This window comes from Ostrinia nubilalis, chromosome 15 (assembly GCF_963855985.1).
Source record: "Ostrinia nubilalis chromosome 15, ilOstNubi1.1, whole genome shotgun sequence".
Classification (NCBI taxonomy): Eukaryota; Metazoa; Arthropoda; class Insecta; order Lepidoptera; family Crambidae; genus Ostrinia; species Ostrinia nubilalis.
This window is the reverse complement of record NC_087102.1, coordinates 15,756,136-15,775,709: the sequence shown is the minus strand read 5'-3', so window position 1 is coordinate 15,775,709 and position 19,574 is coordinate 15,756,136. Positions and strand designations below refer to the sequence as shown.

Here is a 19,574-nt window from a genome sequence, read left to right as displayed (position 1 = left end):
TAAAACTTTTTGAAAAAACTCCGAATTATTAGTTCGTCGGTCTGAGAGACCAACGCGCGGGTATAGGAAGGTTAATAATACAATTCAGCCCTTACCCTAAACTGTTGGTTTTAACTTTTGAACTCATTGAACCTTACTTCATTTTAAACTTTTTGATTTATCATAATTAGGCCCTTACGTTAATATGCATATAGGATATCAATTACTTTTTTTGGTGGTGATATGCATTTAATGCCTCCAACTCCTACTACACTTATGAACACTAAGTTGTCTTGTCTCTATCTTTTTTCTGTTCATTTTTACGCAGTTGGGTTTTTAACCGAGGGGCTGAAGGCTCTTCAGAAGCTGTTCAATTCCGTCATCCTCGAAGGAAAAACGCCTACGGTATGGCATAGAAGTGTGGTGATACTCTTCTTCAAAAAAGTCGACAAAACCTTGTTGAAGAATAATTATAGACCCATCTCACTTCTGAGCCATGTCTACAAGCTGTTTTCGAGAGTCATCACGAATCGTCTCGCTCGTAAGCTCGATGACTTCCAGCCTCTCAAACAAGCCGGTTTCCGAAAAGGCTTTAGTACACCACATACATACGCCACGGCAGATTATACAGAAGATCGAGGAGAATAGTCAGTCACTTTGCCTGGCGTTTGTGGACCATGAGAAAGCTTCGATCGAGACCTGGGCAGTACCTACTACAGTTTCTCCAACGGTGTCAAATTGACTATATCGATACATCGAAGTGTTGAAAGGCTTGTACGAAAACGCCACAATGTCGTTTCGTCTTCAGGATCAAGACTCGAAACCAGTTGCAGCAGCAGACAGGGGGAACTGAAAACTCCGAAACTGTTCACCACCTGGAGAACTGCTTCTGGACTGGAACGGATTCGGCATAAATATCAACGGTGAGTAAATAACCCACCTTCGATTTGAACTCTAAAGGTTGGATACTCTACACTCGGCAGTTGTTAACAATTATATATACTGTTAATTGTGAAAAATATAAAACGTTAAAATAGCGGTATCGTTATAGCCAATGAGCTGCTGTCATAGTGACATTGACGTATTGTCAATGTCACACGAGAATCAAACGTCAGAATAGAGAGACGCGTGGAGACGACTCCGCGCGCTTTTGTACTAAGTGATGAATTGTATCTAAAATAAGGCAATATAATGTACAAGATGAGTATCCAGTGTTTTATTTATGAGAATAGATCGACCGGCCTTTAATAGTTCAGAAGTGAGATCTGAAACCTATGATAGTAACGTGATTTCAAAGTGTTCCAGGTGACCAATGTTTCGTGTTATTTGTCACGAATATTAACACAAAACGCCCACGATTCTATGATTATAATGGAATATGATGAAGAGAGAATGTCAAGGAAACCACGCTGACAACTGTGTGAGATGCAGAAAAGTATTTAAGTACGAGAAATGATGGACGCAAATTATGAAGATACTCCCTCCGTAACTTGGCTTGTGGTCACGTAAGTGGTGAACAATTTGACTAACGATGGCCCCAGAGCAGGTACGATTTATTATTATTATTGATTATTCCAACAACAACAATATTAACACATTTCCTTATTGAGCAAAATAATGCATGGAAGTGAATGAAGCATCAAATGTTATAGGTATTGTCAGTCTTTACTGATAATGCCAGGAATGTGTGTGAAAGCTATGGTATGTGCTCACTTTAATTGCAATGCCTAATAAACTATTTTAGTAAATCAAATTAAATTGAACGGTGTTCATTTGTTCATGTTTACATTCTGCAAAGAATAACTTGTTGAGATTTAAAATCTATAAAGAATAGATAGAATTTGGTCAGATAAATTAAATAAGTTTGGTGATCATGCCCGAGTAACCTCTTGGCATTATTTTGGAGAAGAATTAATAATTGGTTTTATTCAAGTAAATTGAAGCTAAGGTCTGTGTTGTGTAAACCAGTTTTAGTATCATGATGTTTCTTTCTTGATGTTGAGCACTATAAGATGAGATAAAATCTATTTAATAGCTTAATTTGTAAATTGAAATTAAGTAAAGCAGCCAATTATGCCGTTGAACATGTGGTGTATTTGTGGTACCTACTCTTATAGTGATTGATACTTCAATTATTGTGAAACATAATTATTATTATGTTACATGATGCTATATTTTGAGTTAAGATAATGTTAATATTGAACTTTTCCAACTTATCAATTAATTTCTGCTGCCAGTAGTGATTTGGGTTGTATCACTAAAATTGAAAATTAGTGTGGGTGATTAAAATTTATCCAATTATTATAATTAAAAAAAATATAGAATGTGGTACATTTAACTTAAAGAGTATTCTTGTGTACCAGCCATTATTGTTGGTTATTCTTCCCACATGGTGAAAATGATTTTAATCTTGAGGTTATTTATTAGCTGTTTAATAAAAAGGTTACTGGTTGTAGCATGTTGTGTGTGCATATTTTTAGATTTGACTTGAGTTTTAGATATGGTGACTTATCTGTCTGCGGGTTGGCCCTGTGGTGAGCAAATCAGTCAAGTGCAATACCTGAGTGAAGCTGAACACTGAACAAGGGTACTTCACATAAGTGATTTGGAGTTGGACAGAAGGTAATGCAATACAAAAGGGCATCAGCTGTGATATTTGGTGAGTGAAAATGTAATACAAAAGGAATCAGCTGTGATATTTGGTGAGTTGAATTAATGTTTTATTGCAAGGGTTGAGCTGAGACTAGCAGTGCCACTGCGGCTTGGTTGTTTAACTGTGCTTATTCTTGTCATTGGCATGAAATTGCATACAATTAACTTGAGTGTGAACAGATTGTAATAATAAATTGGCTACAGTCTACTGCTAGACTTTAGAACTTCCCAACTGCCGCTAACAGTCTTAAGCAAAAAGTTATTATTAATAATGGTGAATAAGAGAGTTAATTATGTGTTTGAATAGAAATAAATGCTTATCATTGGTCATAAGCATTGGCCTATTGTGTGGTATACTACTGTACTGTGCGAAAGTTAGCTATTTACCCGACTGCGCCAGAAGGAGGGTTATGTTTTTGAATAATGGTATCAATGGAGCAAAGTACTAGCAGTGATCAAATAAAGTTTATATTGGTGATGATTGTGTTGTGTGCTTCCCTGTAATGACTGGGTTAACAACAGATACTTGAATATGAAGTCAGTTGCATTGTGGGTGAATTTTGGCCAAGCATGAGAAGAGAAGTATTGTACTTGTTAAATTAAAGTTCTTGGATATTTCCATGAATGCTTGTTCCTATTTGAGAATGGTAAGTTCATGGAAGTATGTGCAGTTTCCAAAGATAATAGTTGGAAGTGTATTGCTGTCAACACAACAATAACAGTAAGTTTATTATGATAAAGTTGCATTTGTGTGTGAAGCAAATTTGTGTTCACTAAGACACAATGTTAAGCATAATTTGTTTCACTGTTTATTACTGGCATTATTGATGATGATTTATGTAGTTGTGTTATTCATCTTAATATTTTAGAGTTTACATTGAAATATTTTATTATTTAAATAAAGATAATTTTAGCAAATTTCTTATGATGTTGTGATTATGGGAATGGTTTGATAATAATAATAATAATAGGGGTATGATGTACTATGTGAGGATCATACACCAGTGGGCATTGTCATGAAACTGGGTGGACTTTGTCATTTTGTGTGAGATGGATGTCCTGATAGCTGTGTGAGGAGGACATGTGGCATTGTCTTGAAACTGTGTGGACATTGTCATTCTGAATGGGATGTCTGGTGTGACATCAGGAATTGAGAATGTTACTAGGTATGCAAAATCACTTGAAACCTATGTTACAGTTAAGCTTTTACATTTACAAATACATTAGTTTTTATTTCATTCAAAAATACCCAGTAGTTATGATTTTATAGGCATTCAAAGTTCGCTTAAATATTGAGTCCCGCCGACGGTCACGTGACCCCGTGTGACGTACATTCACAGCGTCCTCTCACTAGAAAACGGATATAAACATACTTAAATATTTTTTTTTTTGTAAATACAAACTTATTATACATATTAACACCCAGACCCATCACAGAAATTAAAATTGAACCAAACCCAAACTTGATGCGATTGTGTCGTTTTATTGCGAATTACCTTCCAGCTCCATCATTAGACCCCGATTACTATATAGAATTAAAATACTCATCAATACAAAACGAACGAGCCCAAACTCGATGCATTTAAGTCGTTTTATTATAGAGTTCCTATGGCCACCTTCCAGCTCCATCATCAGATCAGCTCCATGTCATCATAATATTGCATGGTCATCCAAATCACATGTGTTTGCGAAATTTCAGCTTAATCGGTTGCCTGCAAGTGGGTCTTATTTCAGTTTGCAAGATTCCACCCATACAAATATGAGCCAGTCGTTGTAATATCGCACCCTTCCTGGAATAAGTACGCAAGTGAAAAATGCCAACTTTTCAGGAGCGTAAAAAAACTGTCTTAAAAATTTATTACCATTATTAAAAATATGTGTTATACATCAAAAGATAGCTAAAAATGTCTGTGAGGGGCCTATGTATTTATATTTAAAATACACTTAATAGGTTTTGAGAAAAACTTAAAAAAGAGCGTTGCGTACTTATTCCGCGAAACAAATTTTAACACTTGTTGTTGTAATTATGAATATTGCATTGTTGACATGTTAAGGAATGCTTGCTGTTTGGTATTATTGTTGATAACTATTTATTGGCGTTCAGATTTAGTCGTGCATTCAACGTGTAAGTGTGGTTTACGTAGTTTTTCCTCGAACTATTCGTAATTAAATTAATTCGTAAAAAGGATAACGTACTTTTACCTTGTGAAATATTACATTACTTATGGTAGTATTTAAAATTATAGCTTTATTCGAAATAAAAATGTTACGATATTTTTGCGTAACAATATTATAATTTTCGGAAATTGCATTTTTAAGGAGAGACAAGCTATCAAAAGGACTAATGCCCGTTTTCACCATCAATCCCTAATTTGTAAGTGACCCCTATGGTAATACTTAACAGGAATTTTGTTTTTATAGGGGTCACTTAAAAATTTGGGATTAATGGTGAAAACGGGCATAAAACTCATATTACTCATTTATTTTTGCAGGTAGGCTTTTATTAAGCACTCTGATAGTTTTACACCCCCCAGTATAAACCCTACCACTGCTTCAGGACATTTTTTTTTACGGTAGCGGTAGATAGATTTATGTTGTAAAATTACCATTTAAAACAGAAAATCCACAATCACCATTTGCAGACACCAAACCGAGGAATGAACTGCCGTTTGCAGTATTTGCGGACCAATACGATCTACAATCTTTCAAGTGGAGACTCTAATACCTTAAAGAATATCAACGCACCTGTAACTCACCGAGGAGCGGGTGTCTATGGGCGACGGGTAATCACTTACCATCAGGTGATTCGTCTGCTCGTTTGCCTCCTTTCCCTTAAAAAAAAACCAAAAAAATAACCACACAGAGGTCCGTTCAGTTAGAAAGAAAGTTGCAGAAATCACCAGACCTGAAAAAGATTAACGAACACACAGATTTTTTTTTTATAAAACAAGGTACCTACCTGAAAAAGAAGAAGAAACAAGAATGACAGTATACTTCATGCGGTCGTCTGGAATAATACGGAGACAACTCGCGCACGATTGTATTTGATGCTTCGTGTTAAGGTTCGATTTATATTTCACTGAATAACGAACTGCTTGTGAACCCACAAGCAGTTCTCAGCGGCAAGAAGACCCGAGAAATATTATAATGAGATGAAACTTGTTTGCTTCATAGATGACATTATGAAGATGATCTTCAGATTTATGTGACAAAAAATGATTCGGATTACCAGTGCATTATTTGGAGACCGAATTACCGAAGAGTGCCGATTTCTATAAAATAATAAAACAATATTTTTATATCAAAGACCTTTTATCAGGAGCGGACTGGTCAATTGAAGCTATAATGCTATAATTTAATGAGAACTTACAGAGCAGATAATATGACCATCCACCAGGTTACACTTCAATACTATAATGCGAACAGGTCGCTGCCTGCTGTTCTCTCCTGAACACTATAATCCAGACCTTATAGGTACTTACAGGTAGATATCTACCATCTTATACTGCATCTCACTTAACATCACATGCAACTGCGGTCAACTACCTTTTGCTACCTAGTTCTGCGTTGAGTTTATGAAGTCAACAATAGAAGACAACAAAAGATCAGCTAGTGCTAAAGTAGTTTCATGAACCTTGAAGGAACAGTCCAAGCATTGGGTATTGAATGGAATTTGAGGACAGATTTAAATACAATGCGAATATACCACAAATTGCAACACCAATCATGAAACGTAACATTTTATCTGATACATCTGATCAAACTTTTTGATCCCCTTGGCTGGAGCTTAGCTCCAAGTACAGTCATGGCTAAGATTCTAATGGAAATAGAATAGAAAGTATTTATTTGTTTCAAATCAAAAACTTTGGCTGATAAAAAAATAATAAGGATAGAAAGATAAGTAACTCATTAGAAAAAGATTGGATTAATACGGCAGGATTTGATTCATATTGACAAAATACAGATATAGATTGGTATAGGTAGATAGAGAGAAAAAATACGTCAGCATCATCATTTCAGCTACAGGACGTCCACTGCTGAACATAGGCCTCCCCCAATGACTTCCACATCGCACGGTTGGAAGGACATAGTACGCAGAACTGACGGCCGATGGGCCAGCAAGGTTATGGAGCGGAGGCCACGTACCGTAAAACGCAGCGTTGGGACATCCACCGACAAGGTGGTCCGACGACCTGATAAAGGTAGCTGAAAGGTCAGATGCAGGCCGAGTAAAAATACAATAATTATAATAAATTTAGCGATGCCTCTGTGAGTGCATTATACTGCAGCCTTTCACATAAGATCAACTAGTCAAGGCTGCTCAACTCCAGGCCCGCGGGCCACAGTGTGGCCCCCAAAAGAATTTTAAGTGGCCCGCGCATGTACAGTTTGAAAAAAAAAACGCACCATATAAAAAATCCCGCCGAGCACAGTACAAACTAAGATCTCTCTGAAGTTAGCTGTCAAAAATGTAGGTGGCCCGTCGTTAACGACTGAATCCACCGTTTGGCCCGACTCTTCAAAAGGTTGAGCAGCCTTGAACTAGATGAAGGGTTTGAAACAAAATTAATTGCTAAAAAACTCAAGTGCTCTCTGAAACCTGTTTTTCTTTTACTACGTCTTGAGCTATGTGCTGCTTTGAGTAAACTGGATGAAGCAAATGAGAAGGAATAATGTGAAGAATACCAACCTCACAGATGTTCGCACACTATGAACAGATTTTTCTATTGTGATCGCCTAGCTGTCTGGAGAGGCGAATAGGTGAAAATCTATTGTTGCAAACCGCGTCGTGGAGATTGTCGAAAAAGTTTATATTAATACTGACATCATGTAATTCACAAGAAAGCTGACTCAGCTCCACATTTTGGATTATCAAGGCGAAACCATTGGCGAGAAAATAAGTACACAGATATTTCAATTGTGCTAAATTGAATGCTACTGCTAAAGTAAGTAATGGGAGATTTACCAGAACAGCAAGTTACTCAATCTAGACAATTCATGAACAAGGGAGACGATTTTGAAGGACCCTTTCAAATTTTGATGTCCAAGGGAACAAAACTATAGAAGATATTTATTGTCTGCATGACTACAAAAGTTTATTGAACTCGTTGGTGACATCACTTCCGAATCCTATAAGGTTCACGCTCGATCAGCCGGCGTGCAGCGATGGCGATCGATGCATTTTGTCTGATCGCCATCACTGCACGCCGGCTGATCGCGTGTGAGTGCTTTGGTTTGGCTGAACCTTTAAAGAAAGAAAGAACAATTTTTATTTGGTCCAAAACTTATAGGTGCTTTTTTACGCTTTGTTGAAGAGTGACCGGACCTGTGAAGCAACCAGGATATAAACTTTGTCAGAGCCAGGAGTTTCATAAGGCCTGGAAAAATAATGCAATTTACTAGACAAATATGGTCAACACTAGGATATAGAAGGCACTTAATGGCACTACATTCCAGTGGCAAGTCCAATCTGTGGAGGTCTGCGGAAAGCTGGCATCCGGTCGATCAAGTACCACCTGAAAAGAATACTGACTGCTCATCGTACATACGAAAAGATGGCAACAGTTTTGTATCAGGTTGTTGCATTTTTAAACGTCTGACCATTATGTCCTTTTGATGACAATATTCCTTAAAATACATACAAACTTGTGTCATTTTATAATTAGGGACGCACCGATTGTTGCTTACTGCTTTGAAAGACGTAAAGATACATACCTTGTCACGCTGGTAATACACGCAGAAGCTGATAAATGAACTCATGCTAATGGAAAGATGAATATTTATCACGATTACTAGGTACGATAACAAGTTCACTGAAGAGAGAGACAGAATTTAAAATGGATCTTGTACTCATAAAGACCGATCATTTTACCACGTTTTACCACCATCATTGGTACGAATTTTTGCTAAACACACAGGATCTGATAGTCTTACAAGAGTATGTAGTGCAAGAAGTAGTGGTTCGGATACTTAAATAACTGAAACTAAGTTAATTTGTGCTTTGTTAATAACTAAATTACATCTAAATAAATGTATCAATATCGGTATAAAACACAACATCGCCAAAAGTTTCGTAAAATAAATTAGGCAACTAGACTTGCACAAAGATAATCTACGTAGAAAATAACGTATCCATTGTTATGTATTATTATTCGAATAAAAGTTTCGTGGAAGAATTAGGCATCTAGACTTGCACAAAATTACCAGCATAATGTGCACAAAAGTTTCGTGGAAAAACTAAGCAACTAAACTTGCACCACGATACCCACCAAATAATATCCTAAAATAAGTATGCAACAATAGATACGCGAAAATATTTTTTAAAGTCTTCGTGGAAGATGTACGTAACTATTAATATGCTATTATTCATACGGAACTTTATTAAACAATTAAGTGCAAATGTATTTACTTCGTTGTTGTTATGGAAATTTAGATATTTTAATGTTGCAATATTTTACATATTCGTACATAATTTCTTCATTTTTAAGAGAAAAATTATGAAAAAAATTCACAATATGTATTACCTCCTTCTTGATTTTTTAGTGCAATAAAAAAAATATCGCACAAGTGGACTTGCATACTTCTTCCAGGGGGGGTGCGATATGACGTCACGCGCATAAAATGGCGGGCCGGCCGCCGCCCGCACTTTTAAAATTCAATATCTTGGAAACTAATTAACGTATCGAAATAATTCTTTCACGTGTATTTTTTATTTTTAACAGAGAATACAGAAAGCTAAAAAACAAAATTAGTGAACATTCTTCATTGTGAAGATGTCGTGTCTTGTGTGGGAGACATCATGAACTATGATGTTTTGGCTTGTGTAGCGACATCATAGGGCTGTGTGGCGAGGCGCAGACTGTGTGGAATGGCCTAATCTGTGTGGGTTTAAAGAGAAAATGTTAAAAGAACCATAACCAATCCCATAAATCATTTAGGTCCGATAGTATTTATTTTATTTGTATTGCATTGTATAACTTCATTATAATTACGTCATTAGGATTTCACAATGTTCTAAATTAATTCTGAATAATACCGAAGAGAAGAGGCAGTATCATGAGCAAATGGAGAACCTACTGAGAAAGGCATACGCCGGGCGCTGTAGTGGTGACTTCGTGGAAAGCTTCAACGACATCGAGCAAGCAAAGAAGTGATTTTTCAAGTGGAAGAAGACCACAGGAAGGCGGTCTTCCATGTCCGGAACTGGAACAGCAACGACGACAGGCTGCTAGCAGTCGCCCCGAGCGGCAGGCGCGCGAAGAAAGGAGCGACTCCCCTAGAAGCTCCTGAAAAGCAGTGGCGCCTCAAGACCGGATGGGACGAGCCCGTGCTGGAAGACGTCGCAGCATACTTCGAGAAATGGCTGTCAGACCTGCAGATTATGAAGAGACTGCGTATTCCTCGATACTACTACGGGGGGGAGATAAATGAAACTCCGAGAGCTGCACATCTTCTGCGATGCAGGCGAGGAAGCCTACGCCGCCGTTGCGTATTGGCACCTCACTTACAACGACAGGAAGGACGCGGAAGTTGTGCTGGTAGCTGCGCGTGCCAAAGTGGCTCCAGTGAAGACACAAACGATATCGAGGTTGGAGCTACAAGCAGCATGAACGGAAGTGCATCGGCTGCCTGTAGAAGACACTATCTACTGGAGTGACTCCTAAACTGTGCTGCATTGGCTGCGGAACGGAAGCCGCCGCTATACACCCTACGGAGCGCATCGACTTGAAGAGATCACCGAGGAGACAAGGCCGTCGGAGTAGCGTTTGAGTACCCACTCACTTGAACGTAGCCGACGTGGCGTCGAGAGCGGGATACGTGCCTACATCGGAAGAGGATGAGTCTGTTGTTCCAAGGGCCGTCGTTCCTCAGAAGACCGAAGTCTGGATGGCCACGGCAAGAAGGCAAGGACGATGACGTGACAATCGAGCAACACTGCATCTCGTCACTGGGAAGATCGAGGATAACGAGACGGTCACATCGGACCTCTCGCTTTGAATATTCTAGAACATGAGAGACAGAGATGGCAATATCGCGAGAGAAAAGGAAGAGTATAAAATAGGGAGCAGGGCATTCCAGCTGACTAGTTTAATTCAGATAAGAAGCGAGTTAAGAAATCAAAGTGGTCGAAAAGAAAAAGTGAAGAACTCAGAAATAAAGCTGTCTACAACAAGTACTCTGCCTTCAAGATTTATGCCGGTTCCTAGCCCACGAACATGCAGTCCACTGCTCATCAACAGTGAGGGTTCTTTCCATTCTTGGAAGTAGAATGGGTTACAGTTCTATGATTTGGAGTTTATCGGAACCAATAAGTTGTATTTTTGTGGTGGTTGAACAAACTTGATAGAAACCTTGGATAAAGGCCTAATTGGGCATCAAAGGATGAGTTTCGTCGGTGGTAACATTTTGGGCATATGAGCTATGGTGCCTAGATTAAGATGGCATGTGTGTGATCGAAATTATTGTCATTATTGAAGCAGCTGATTCTAAAATATTGAACGAAGAGATAATTGTGATAGCGTCTGTATGACCATTGTCGTGGCGCTACTGATTGAGGAGCACGCTGAGCTTCTAGATGATATGGATGTGCTGTGTAATGATGACATAGATGTACTGTGTGATGATGATATAGATGTACTGTGTGATGATATAGATGTACCGTGTGACGATGATATAGATGTATTGTGTGATGATTTCTCGTTTCAGCAGAACCAAAGGTGGTCAGCGTGTGGTGCGAATGGTGGTGGAGAAGGCAGAGTGGATCTAGCCAGGTGCTCAGCTGGATCCCAATACGAGGCGTCAAGTGTGCCATGAGCAGACCTTCGAGGGCGAAGGAATTGCAGGAAGGCCGAACTGTTAATTGTGAAAAATATAAAACGTTAAAATAGCGGTATCGTTATAGCCAATGAGCTGCTGTCATAGTGACATTGACGTATTGTCAATGTCACACGAGAATCAAACGTCAGAATAGAGAGACGCGCGGAGACGACTCCGCGCGCTTTTGTACTAAGTGATGAATTGTATCTAAAATAAGGCAATATAATGTACAAGATGAGTATCCAGTGTTTTATTTATGAGAATAGATCGACCGGCCTTTAATAATACCTAGTACGAACAGTCCAGCTAGGCTGATTATAGTGTCACGCGGACCGTCCAGTGCGGATCCGCTCCACACAGCTGATCTGTAAACTTCGAGGAAGCGTTTTAGAGTAATGCGGTCCGTAGGAATCGCTCGCTCCCTAGCAGTTCATACAGATTGGCTGTGCGGAGCGATCCGTACTGACGGTCCGCGTGACACTAAAACCAGCCTTAGGTAGGTCCAACTTCGAGGAAGAGGTCAATCATCGAATCCAACTCGGCTGGCAACGTTCAGGAAGCTTCGCGATATTCTCACGTCTAAAATATCGCACTGTCTCAATCTGAGACGTGGTCGCTTACTGTGGGCCTCATAAGAAGACTCAAGGTCAAAGGCGATGGAGCGTGCTATGCTCGTAGTGATTGAACCAGAAATGACGTGATCCACAGGAGAACCAAAGTGACTGACATAGTCCGCAGAATCGCTAAAATCAAGTGGCAGTGAGTGGAGCTCGTAGCTTGCAAAGCTGATGGCCGCTGGGGCAGAAAAATTCTTGAGTGGCGACCACGAGCTGGAAGACGTAATGTGCTGCAGACCTCCACTAGGTCACATGACATTCCATACTGTGAAATTTCAACATTGTAAGGTACAGTCAAGCTCGTTTCTTTAATGTAAGGGACATGCTATCTTTTAAACTACCCGTTTTTCGAAAATTTAGCGTTTATATTATGAAAGAACAGAAAATTCTAAGAAACTTTGCCATAGAAACTATTTAAATCGTAACATCACATAAAAAGATATTGAGGTATGAAGAAAAAAAAATCGTTTTTTGGCTCTCCTGAAAAGTCGTGTTTTGTCCCTTACAGTAATTGATATTTCCACCATCGTTATGAAAAATGCTAAATTATTATTATGATAGGTTTCCGTCAGTCATAGATAGCACGCATCCGGATCACTGGCCGTTATTAAAGCGACGAATGCTAGAATGCCCGTACAAATCTTTCGTGTCCCTTTAACTGTTTTTTTTATTTTAATTTTAATTAATTCAGGGTTTTTGTCAATAGATATACCAAACGACAAAATATGACTTAAATAACGTAAAAAATTAACCTGAATGATTTGAGGCAAATATATTTACTACATAATAGAAGGTTATTATCACAACATATTTACACGTGAACGTCTGTAATCCGATTTATTTGGCAAAAGATCACATAATTGTATAATAAAATATACCGGCTTACGAATTGGGCGAAATAGCTGTGTCTTCAAAAGACGAACTAAGTGCCAACAAATCCACAAATAACTTAACCACGAACCGCCTTTAAGGAAAAACGATCAATCCGGGGAAAGTAGATTAAGGAAGGCCAAACTCCGATAACATTACATCCAAATGCGTTTTAAAGATCACCGCAAAGATCATTTATCTTTATTCTGTCGCATCCCTTTCGCTCCATCAATCAATTTGGATACATCAGTGTACATCAGCAGACCGACTGTTCAATTTTCCAATGAAAATGCAAAAATACCAGCAAAGGATATTCGCGTGGAAGCGCGAGGAGAAGTGGCATTTGCATCGCAAAAGCTGCACTAGTATTCGTGAATATGCATTTTTGACCAATGAAAACTTCTTGTGAAAATGTATTTCTAAATTTTATCAACAAACACAATAAACTAGACAAAAAGTCGATTTATAATACACGTGACGTGACGATTTACCTACTTTTGTAAGGGTTTAACTTGAATAAATAATTACTTTTGTTACCATTCCCATTCAAAATTGTATTAATTCCTGATGTCTGGTGTCTTGTATTTCGCTTAAATAATTACATCTCAGGGGACGAAAATAATATAATTATCAAAAGTCACGAATATTTCTCGTTTGAGTTATCGAAGTATCTAAACAAAGCCATAGAAGCAATCACTCATTCGCCGAAACAAAGGTTTGTAAATGTCGGTGTCTTTTGGAAGCGAACGGATTCTAATTTGAAGGAAACTTCGCCATGGCCGCCGGCGATTTATTAATAAAGAATAATTTGACTTATATTAATCGCTCCTTCAAGCCTGCACTCCCGGTACGTCGCGCGGGTTCGCCTCAAGGTGGATTACTTAGGCTGCTTAATAAAACAGCTTGTTAGAAATTGGGTCAAGTATGTCGAGGGTTTTTGAATATTAACTAATTAGCAATGGAAGGCGTAATTTTGCAAAAAATATTATATTCTTAATCAGAGTTCGTTCTAACTGAAATTAACTTATTTTCAAAACGTATCGGTAAATGATATTTTCTCTATAATTCGGAAAATTAAGTTTGACCGCGTGGTTTCTGGAAAATGCGATGAAGAATAAACGGTTTTTGGAAAACCAATTACAGTAAATTAGAATTATTAAGTCGTTACAACATTCTTCGTATACTTAGCTATGAATAAAGATACTTAAAGGATCAGCTGCGTGATCCTACCTTTCAAAGTTTTAAGTTATAAGGTCAGAATTGTGTTGTTGAAAAGATCTAATGAACAATTTTAAATATTCTTCCAGAGAAGCTTACTATCAACATTGGAAAACAATCAGAAAATCTTGTTTTTTGTTTTCTTTTCGCAAGTAATTTACAGCGCTGATATTAAAATCAAAATCATATTCCGTCGTTAAGTGCTTATTTTCGAATTAACATAGCCAATAAAAAAAATCAAAAAATTAACATTCAGTAACCACTAGACGCCATTTTTGTTGCATCCACCAAACGATAATCGAATGTGCAGACCGCACCGCGAGTGCACAGCTGTTGTCGGAATCGGAATACAATATTCGTCAGTTCAATCAAACGAAATGAAACAATTGCCGCGCCTCCCGTCCGCGCCCGCGCCTTCGTTTAGGGTCGACCCGTTTTCAATTTTTCAATATTATCTTCTAACGTTTGAACACAAACAGTAATGAAAAAGGATGCCTTTTATTTTGCTTTGCAATACATTTTAGGGCGTAGGCTTGTTAGCCCGACCAATCGAAGCTTACGGTAACGTTATCTTCGGCTCTAGCTATCTAGCGGTACCTACCTAAGCCCCTGACTGCACAATGTGGATACCTCAATGTGCTTTAGTATGCAATACTATGTATTGATACTTCCCAGTGATAAACTGTACATTTCTAGACTAGACAAATACACTGCGTGCAAGATCATAAATATAAAACTTGTTTTAACTAAGAGTTTTGGGGTTTCATGCGGTGGCGTTCCCCCAAGCCAAATGAAACACCGGTTAGCGTTGAGACGATGTGTAATCGGTTATCGTTGTACACAACACAAAATGTCACTCTAAACACGTTTTCACAGTTTGGTAATCAGCGTAAACATTGCATGTATCACAAACAGCATACGGTATGATTAACTTATGTGCAATTACAATAGTTCGTGGAACGACCAAAAGTAGCTCCGAGGAGCGGGAAAATGTCAAGTCCCGTTCCGTCAATTTTGACAGCTTGTGTCAGTGATGCGTTCAGAAATCCGAACGCCACACCACCCCCCCACGGAGAAGGATAGGTTAAGTGAAAAATATATATTCGTTTAAATCTTTGAACTTAACATGTCGACCGGCACGAGTAGTGTAGGACCGCTTCTCAGAGCTGTCGGCTGTTGGTTCAGGCTGAGGAGGTGCAGGTGGTAGAGTTTCTGTAGCTTTTGGCTGGGAATCGTATAGGTTTTCAGTAGTATTGTCGGTGTAAGCTGGCTTTACGCGATCGATGCTTACATTAGACTTTTTTCCTTTGATGTTGATGGTCAGAGTCTTGCCGTCATGGGAGCGTTCTATGATCGGGTGCGGACCAGTATAAGGAGGTTGTAGAGGACGTCGAACTGTATCGTCCCGGAGAAAGACGTGAGTAGCTGTGCTCAGGTCTTTAAATATGAAAGCGGACGGTTTGGAGTGACGCGAAGCAGGTATGGGTCTGATATCTGCCATTTTGTGACGCAGTTTCTCAACAAAGTCAGATGCGTTTTCGGGTGAATGGATGCTAACGGAAGGTGCTAGCATTTCTCCCGGTAGACGTAAGTTTTCACCATATACCATTTCTGCTGCTGTGGCCTTGATGTCTTCTTTAAAGGCCGTCCGCATGCCCAGTAGTACAAATGGTAAGGATGTAGTCCATGTGTTATCGTGGCACATGAGAGAAGCCTTCAGCTGCCGGTGGACTCGTTCAATCATGCCGTTTGCACTTGGATGGTATGCTGTCGTACGGATCCGTTTCGTGGCGAATTGAGCCATGAGGCGTCGAAACAGGTCAGACTCAAATTGAGTACCTTGGTCAGTTGTGACGGTAGATGGTACGCCAAAACGGGAGATCCATTCTTTGATAAAGGTAGCAGCGACTTCCTCTGCCGTGATGGACCGCATTGGCCAAGCTTCTGGCCATCGAGAGACTCTGTCTATGGCTGTTAAGCAATAGCGGAAATCGTTACAGACTGGCAAGGGACCGATGATGTCAATGTGGACATGAGAAAAACGGCCTGATGGTTCATCAAAACTTCCGAGTGGTGCTGAGTTGTGCCTTGAGACCTTGCTGCGTTGGCAAGCTGCGCAAGATTGGGCCCAACGACGGCAATCTTTCTTGATAGAAGGCCAGACGTATCGGTCTGTTATGAGGCGGGATGTCGCTCGTACGCCAGGATGACTCAAGTTGTGCAGCATGTCAAATGCTGCACGACGGAATGGAGGGGTTAAATACGGCCGAGGCTTCCCAGTAGAAACATCGCAGAAAACAGCCGTGTCGCTTCCTGGAAGAATGATCTTGGAAAGTTGCAGACTAGAGGATGAAGTAGTAAGTAGGTCTGCAAGTTCCGGATCCTTGTCTTGTGATCTTGCCAGGGCTTGATGGTCTTCTTCAAACGTTATGGCTTCGATCCGCGACATGGCATCAGCTACTACGTTTTCTTCTCCTCTGATGTATTGGATGTCTGTGGTGAATTGACCAATAAAAGATAGTTGATTAAGCTGAGGTGGAGGGAGCTTTTCTCGACGCTGTGCGAACGCGTACAGAAGTGGTTTGTGGTCCGTAAAGATGGTAGTATGCTGCACTTCGAGAATGTGGCGAAAATGCTGGACACTTTCGTAGACAGCTAATAATTCTCTGTAATAAGTTGGCCACTGCGTTTGTGGTGGGCTCAACTTTTTACTGAAGAATGCGAGGGGCTGCCATTCGCCATTTATTTTCTGTTGAAGTGCTGCGCCAATGTGGGAACTGGATGCGTCAGTGAAAAGTCCAAGGGATGCATATGGAGCTGGGTGAGCTAACAAGGTTGCTTCGGTGAGGCTATTCTTGCAGTTGTGGAAAGCAAGTTCCAGGTCTTTTGTCCAAGGCACAGGTTTCGAACCTTTAAGTTTGTCATTAGCCAGGATGTCAATTAAGGGGGCTTGATATTGCGCAGCTTTAGGTATAAATCTTCTGTAATAATTGAGCATACCTAAGAATCTGCGGAGTCCTTGGGCTGTTTTTGGCAATGGGAAGCTTTTAATGGCCTCTATCCGGTCTGTTGGTGGTTTGGTGCCTGCAGCGGAGATGGTATATCCTAAAAAATTCACTTCTTCGGCTCCCAGTGTGCATTTTTCACAGTTAATGACTACGCCATATTGATCTAAGCGTTGAAAAAGTTGGTTTAGGTGATTTTCATGCTGGTCACGGTTCTTGGAGAATACTAGTATGTCGTCGACGTACGGAAAAACAAAGTCTAGTCCTCTTGTGACTTCATCGATGAATCTTTGGAAAGTTTGTCCGGCGTTTCGGAGTCCAAAGCTCATATATGGAAACTCAAACAGTCCAAATGTGGTAATTATTGCTGTTTTGCATATATCTGGTGGATGGACTGGTATTTGCTGGTACGCCTTTACAAGATCGATGGTACTGAAAATTGTAGCACCACGTAGGTTGTGGGCGAGATCACCAATGTGTCTTACTGGATAACGGTCCGGTATGGTGCGGGCGTTAAGGGCCCGATAATCGCCACAAGGTCTATAGGTGTCATCTTTCTTTGGGGCCAGGTGGAGAGGTGATGACCATGGGCTGCTAGATGGTGTAGCAGTGCCTGCTTGGACCATATTTGTGAAAGCATCTTGGGCTGCTTTAAGCTTTTGAGGGGCCAAACGACGAGGTCGGCTGGAAACGGGTGGTCCATCAGTTGTATTTATGAAGTGCACCGTTTCATGTTTGACTTCACGTGGAATCCCAGGAGGTTTGGTTATATTTGGAAATTTACATAGAACTTTGTAGAATGGTGAATTTCTGTGGTCGGAATGGACTGCTTTGACACCGATAAGTTGGTCTGCGGGTGCGACGTGAGCTGGGTTGGATAGACCAGTTTTACCATCCACGATTCTTTGATTAGCACAGTCAGGAAGCAGGTGGTAGTATGCTAAGAAGTCGGAGCCAATGATGGGATTGCTCACATCAGCAACCACGAATTGCCACAGGAAGTCCCGACGCAAACCGAAATCTAGTTTTAAGTTGATGGTGCCATATGTTTTTATGCAGCTACCATTAGCAGCACTGAGATCCCAGTCGGATGGCCTTCTCTGGTCGCGTAGCCAATGGTAAGGGTAGCAGCATAAATCAGATCCCGTGTCAACAAGAAATTGGTGTTTGGTAGTCTTGTCCGTGACAAAAAGGCGGCGACCATGAGGATCAATCGAGCAGCAATCAGTACCCGCCATTACTGATTGCTGGTTGCGTTTTCCGCTGCCCAATTGCACGGAGCGGTGCATTTTGAAGCTTTCTGTCTAAAAGTCCTGTGATACCAACAGTATTTAGGTGTGTTTGCTCTTGAATTCTCTTCTCGTCTTCGGTTTCTGGAAGTGGAACGGGATCGTGAGGTGTCACGTTGTTGCACCGTTAATGCTGCAACTTGTTTTGTCAAGTTTTCCACGCATTCCACGAGTGAGCTTAAAAGTGTTGGTGCACTATTGACTGCGAAGACGTTAGCAGGTCCAGGAGTGACTTCTGTAATTCTATCGGCCAGATCTGCCAATTTGTCCAAGCTAAGATCGGCCTGTGCTGCTAGAATTGCTTGTACCTGGTTGGGCAGCCGACGAAGCCATAATTGTCGTAAAAGCCCTTCGTCTTTGAGGGTTGATCCAGCAAGAGATTTTAAGTGTCGTAAAAATGTCGAGGGCTTCCTATCTCCCAGTTCCTCGTCACTGAGAAGGCGTCGCACACGTTGTTCCTCTGATGTTGAAAGACGCCGTATTAGCTCTTCTTTAAGCTTCAGGTATTTGTTTTCTTCCGGAGGGTTCATGACAATATCTTCAATTTCACCTATTACTCTTTGATCGATAGCCCCAATAACGTGGCTAAATTTAGTCATATCTGTAGTAATGCCGGCAAGATGGAACTGAGCTTCGACTTGCGCGAACCATATAGTTGGTCTATCAGTCCAAAACGGCGGAAGTTTAACCGATACTCTGCAGACTTGGTCATTTGAACTTTCCTGTTTAGGTTCTAGCCGTGCTTTTTGAAGATCCGACTGTAAAATTGCATTTTTAGCTCTTAGCTCTTCTAGCTCTGCTTGAAGCTCAGCATTAGCCATGGTTGGTGTATTAACAAATGCACGGCAACAGAAAAGGAGAATCTAAAAATAATTAAAATTAATTAGTGAAAGTATCCTTCTCCGCAGGTTAGAGGTACATAACTAACAATTATAAGGAAGATGCAAGTATCTCAAGCAGATTACAGTTAATGTACAGTGAGTAGAGATGTTCATAAACTATAGCAAATAAATAAAATTGTATTGTAAGTTTCATAAAAGTTATTAGTTTTGTTTTAAATCAATAATTACACGATATGTCAAGGAGCAGTGCAATACAAACAGATGTAAAACATTCAAATACACACA

General features: G+C 40.0%; 1 protein-coding gene across 1 annotated transcript; it reads right to left on the bottom strand.

Moving 5' to 3' along the window:
* Window positions 1–18,395: 18,395 nt before the first annotated feature.
* Window positions 18,396–19,268, bottom strand: LOC135078753 (uncharacterized). The gene has a single exon (XM_063973312.1). It carries the CDS (start codon window positions 19,266–19,268, stop codon window positions 18,396–18,398), a length of 873 nt encoding a protein of 290 aa, XP_063829382.1.
* Between the last annotated feature and the right edge of the window lie 306 nt (window positions 19,269–19,574).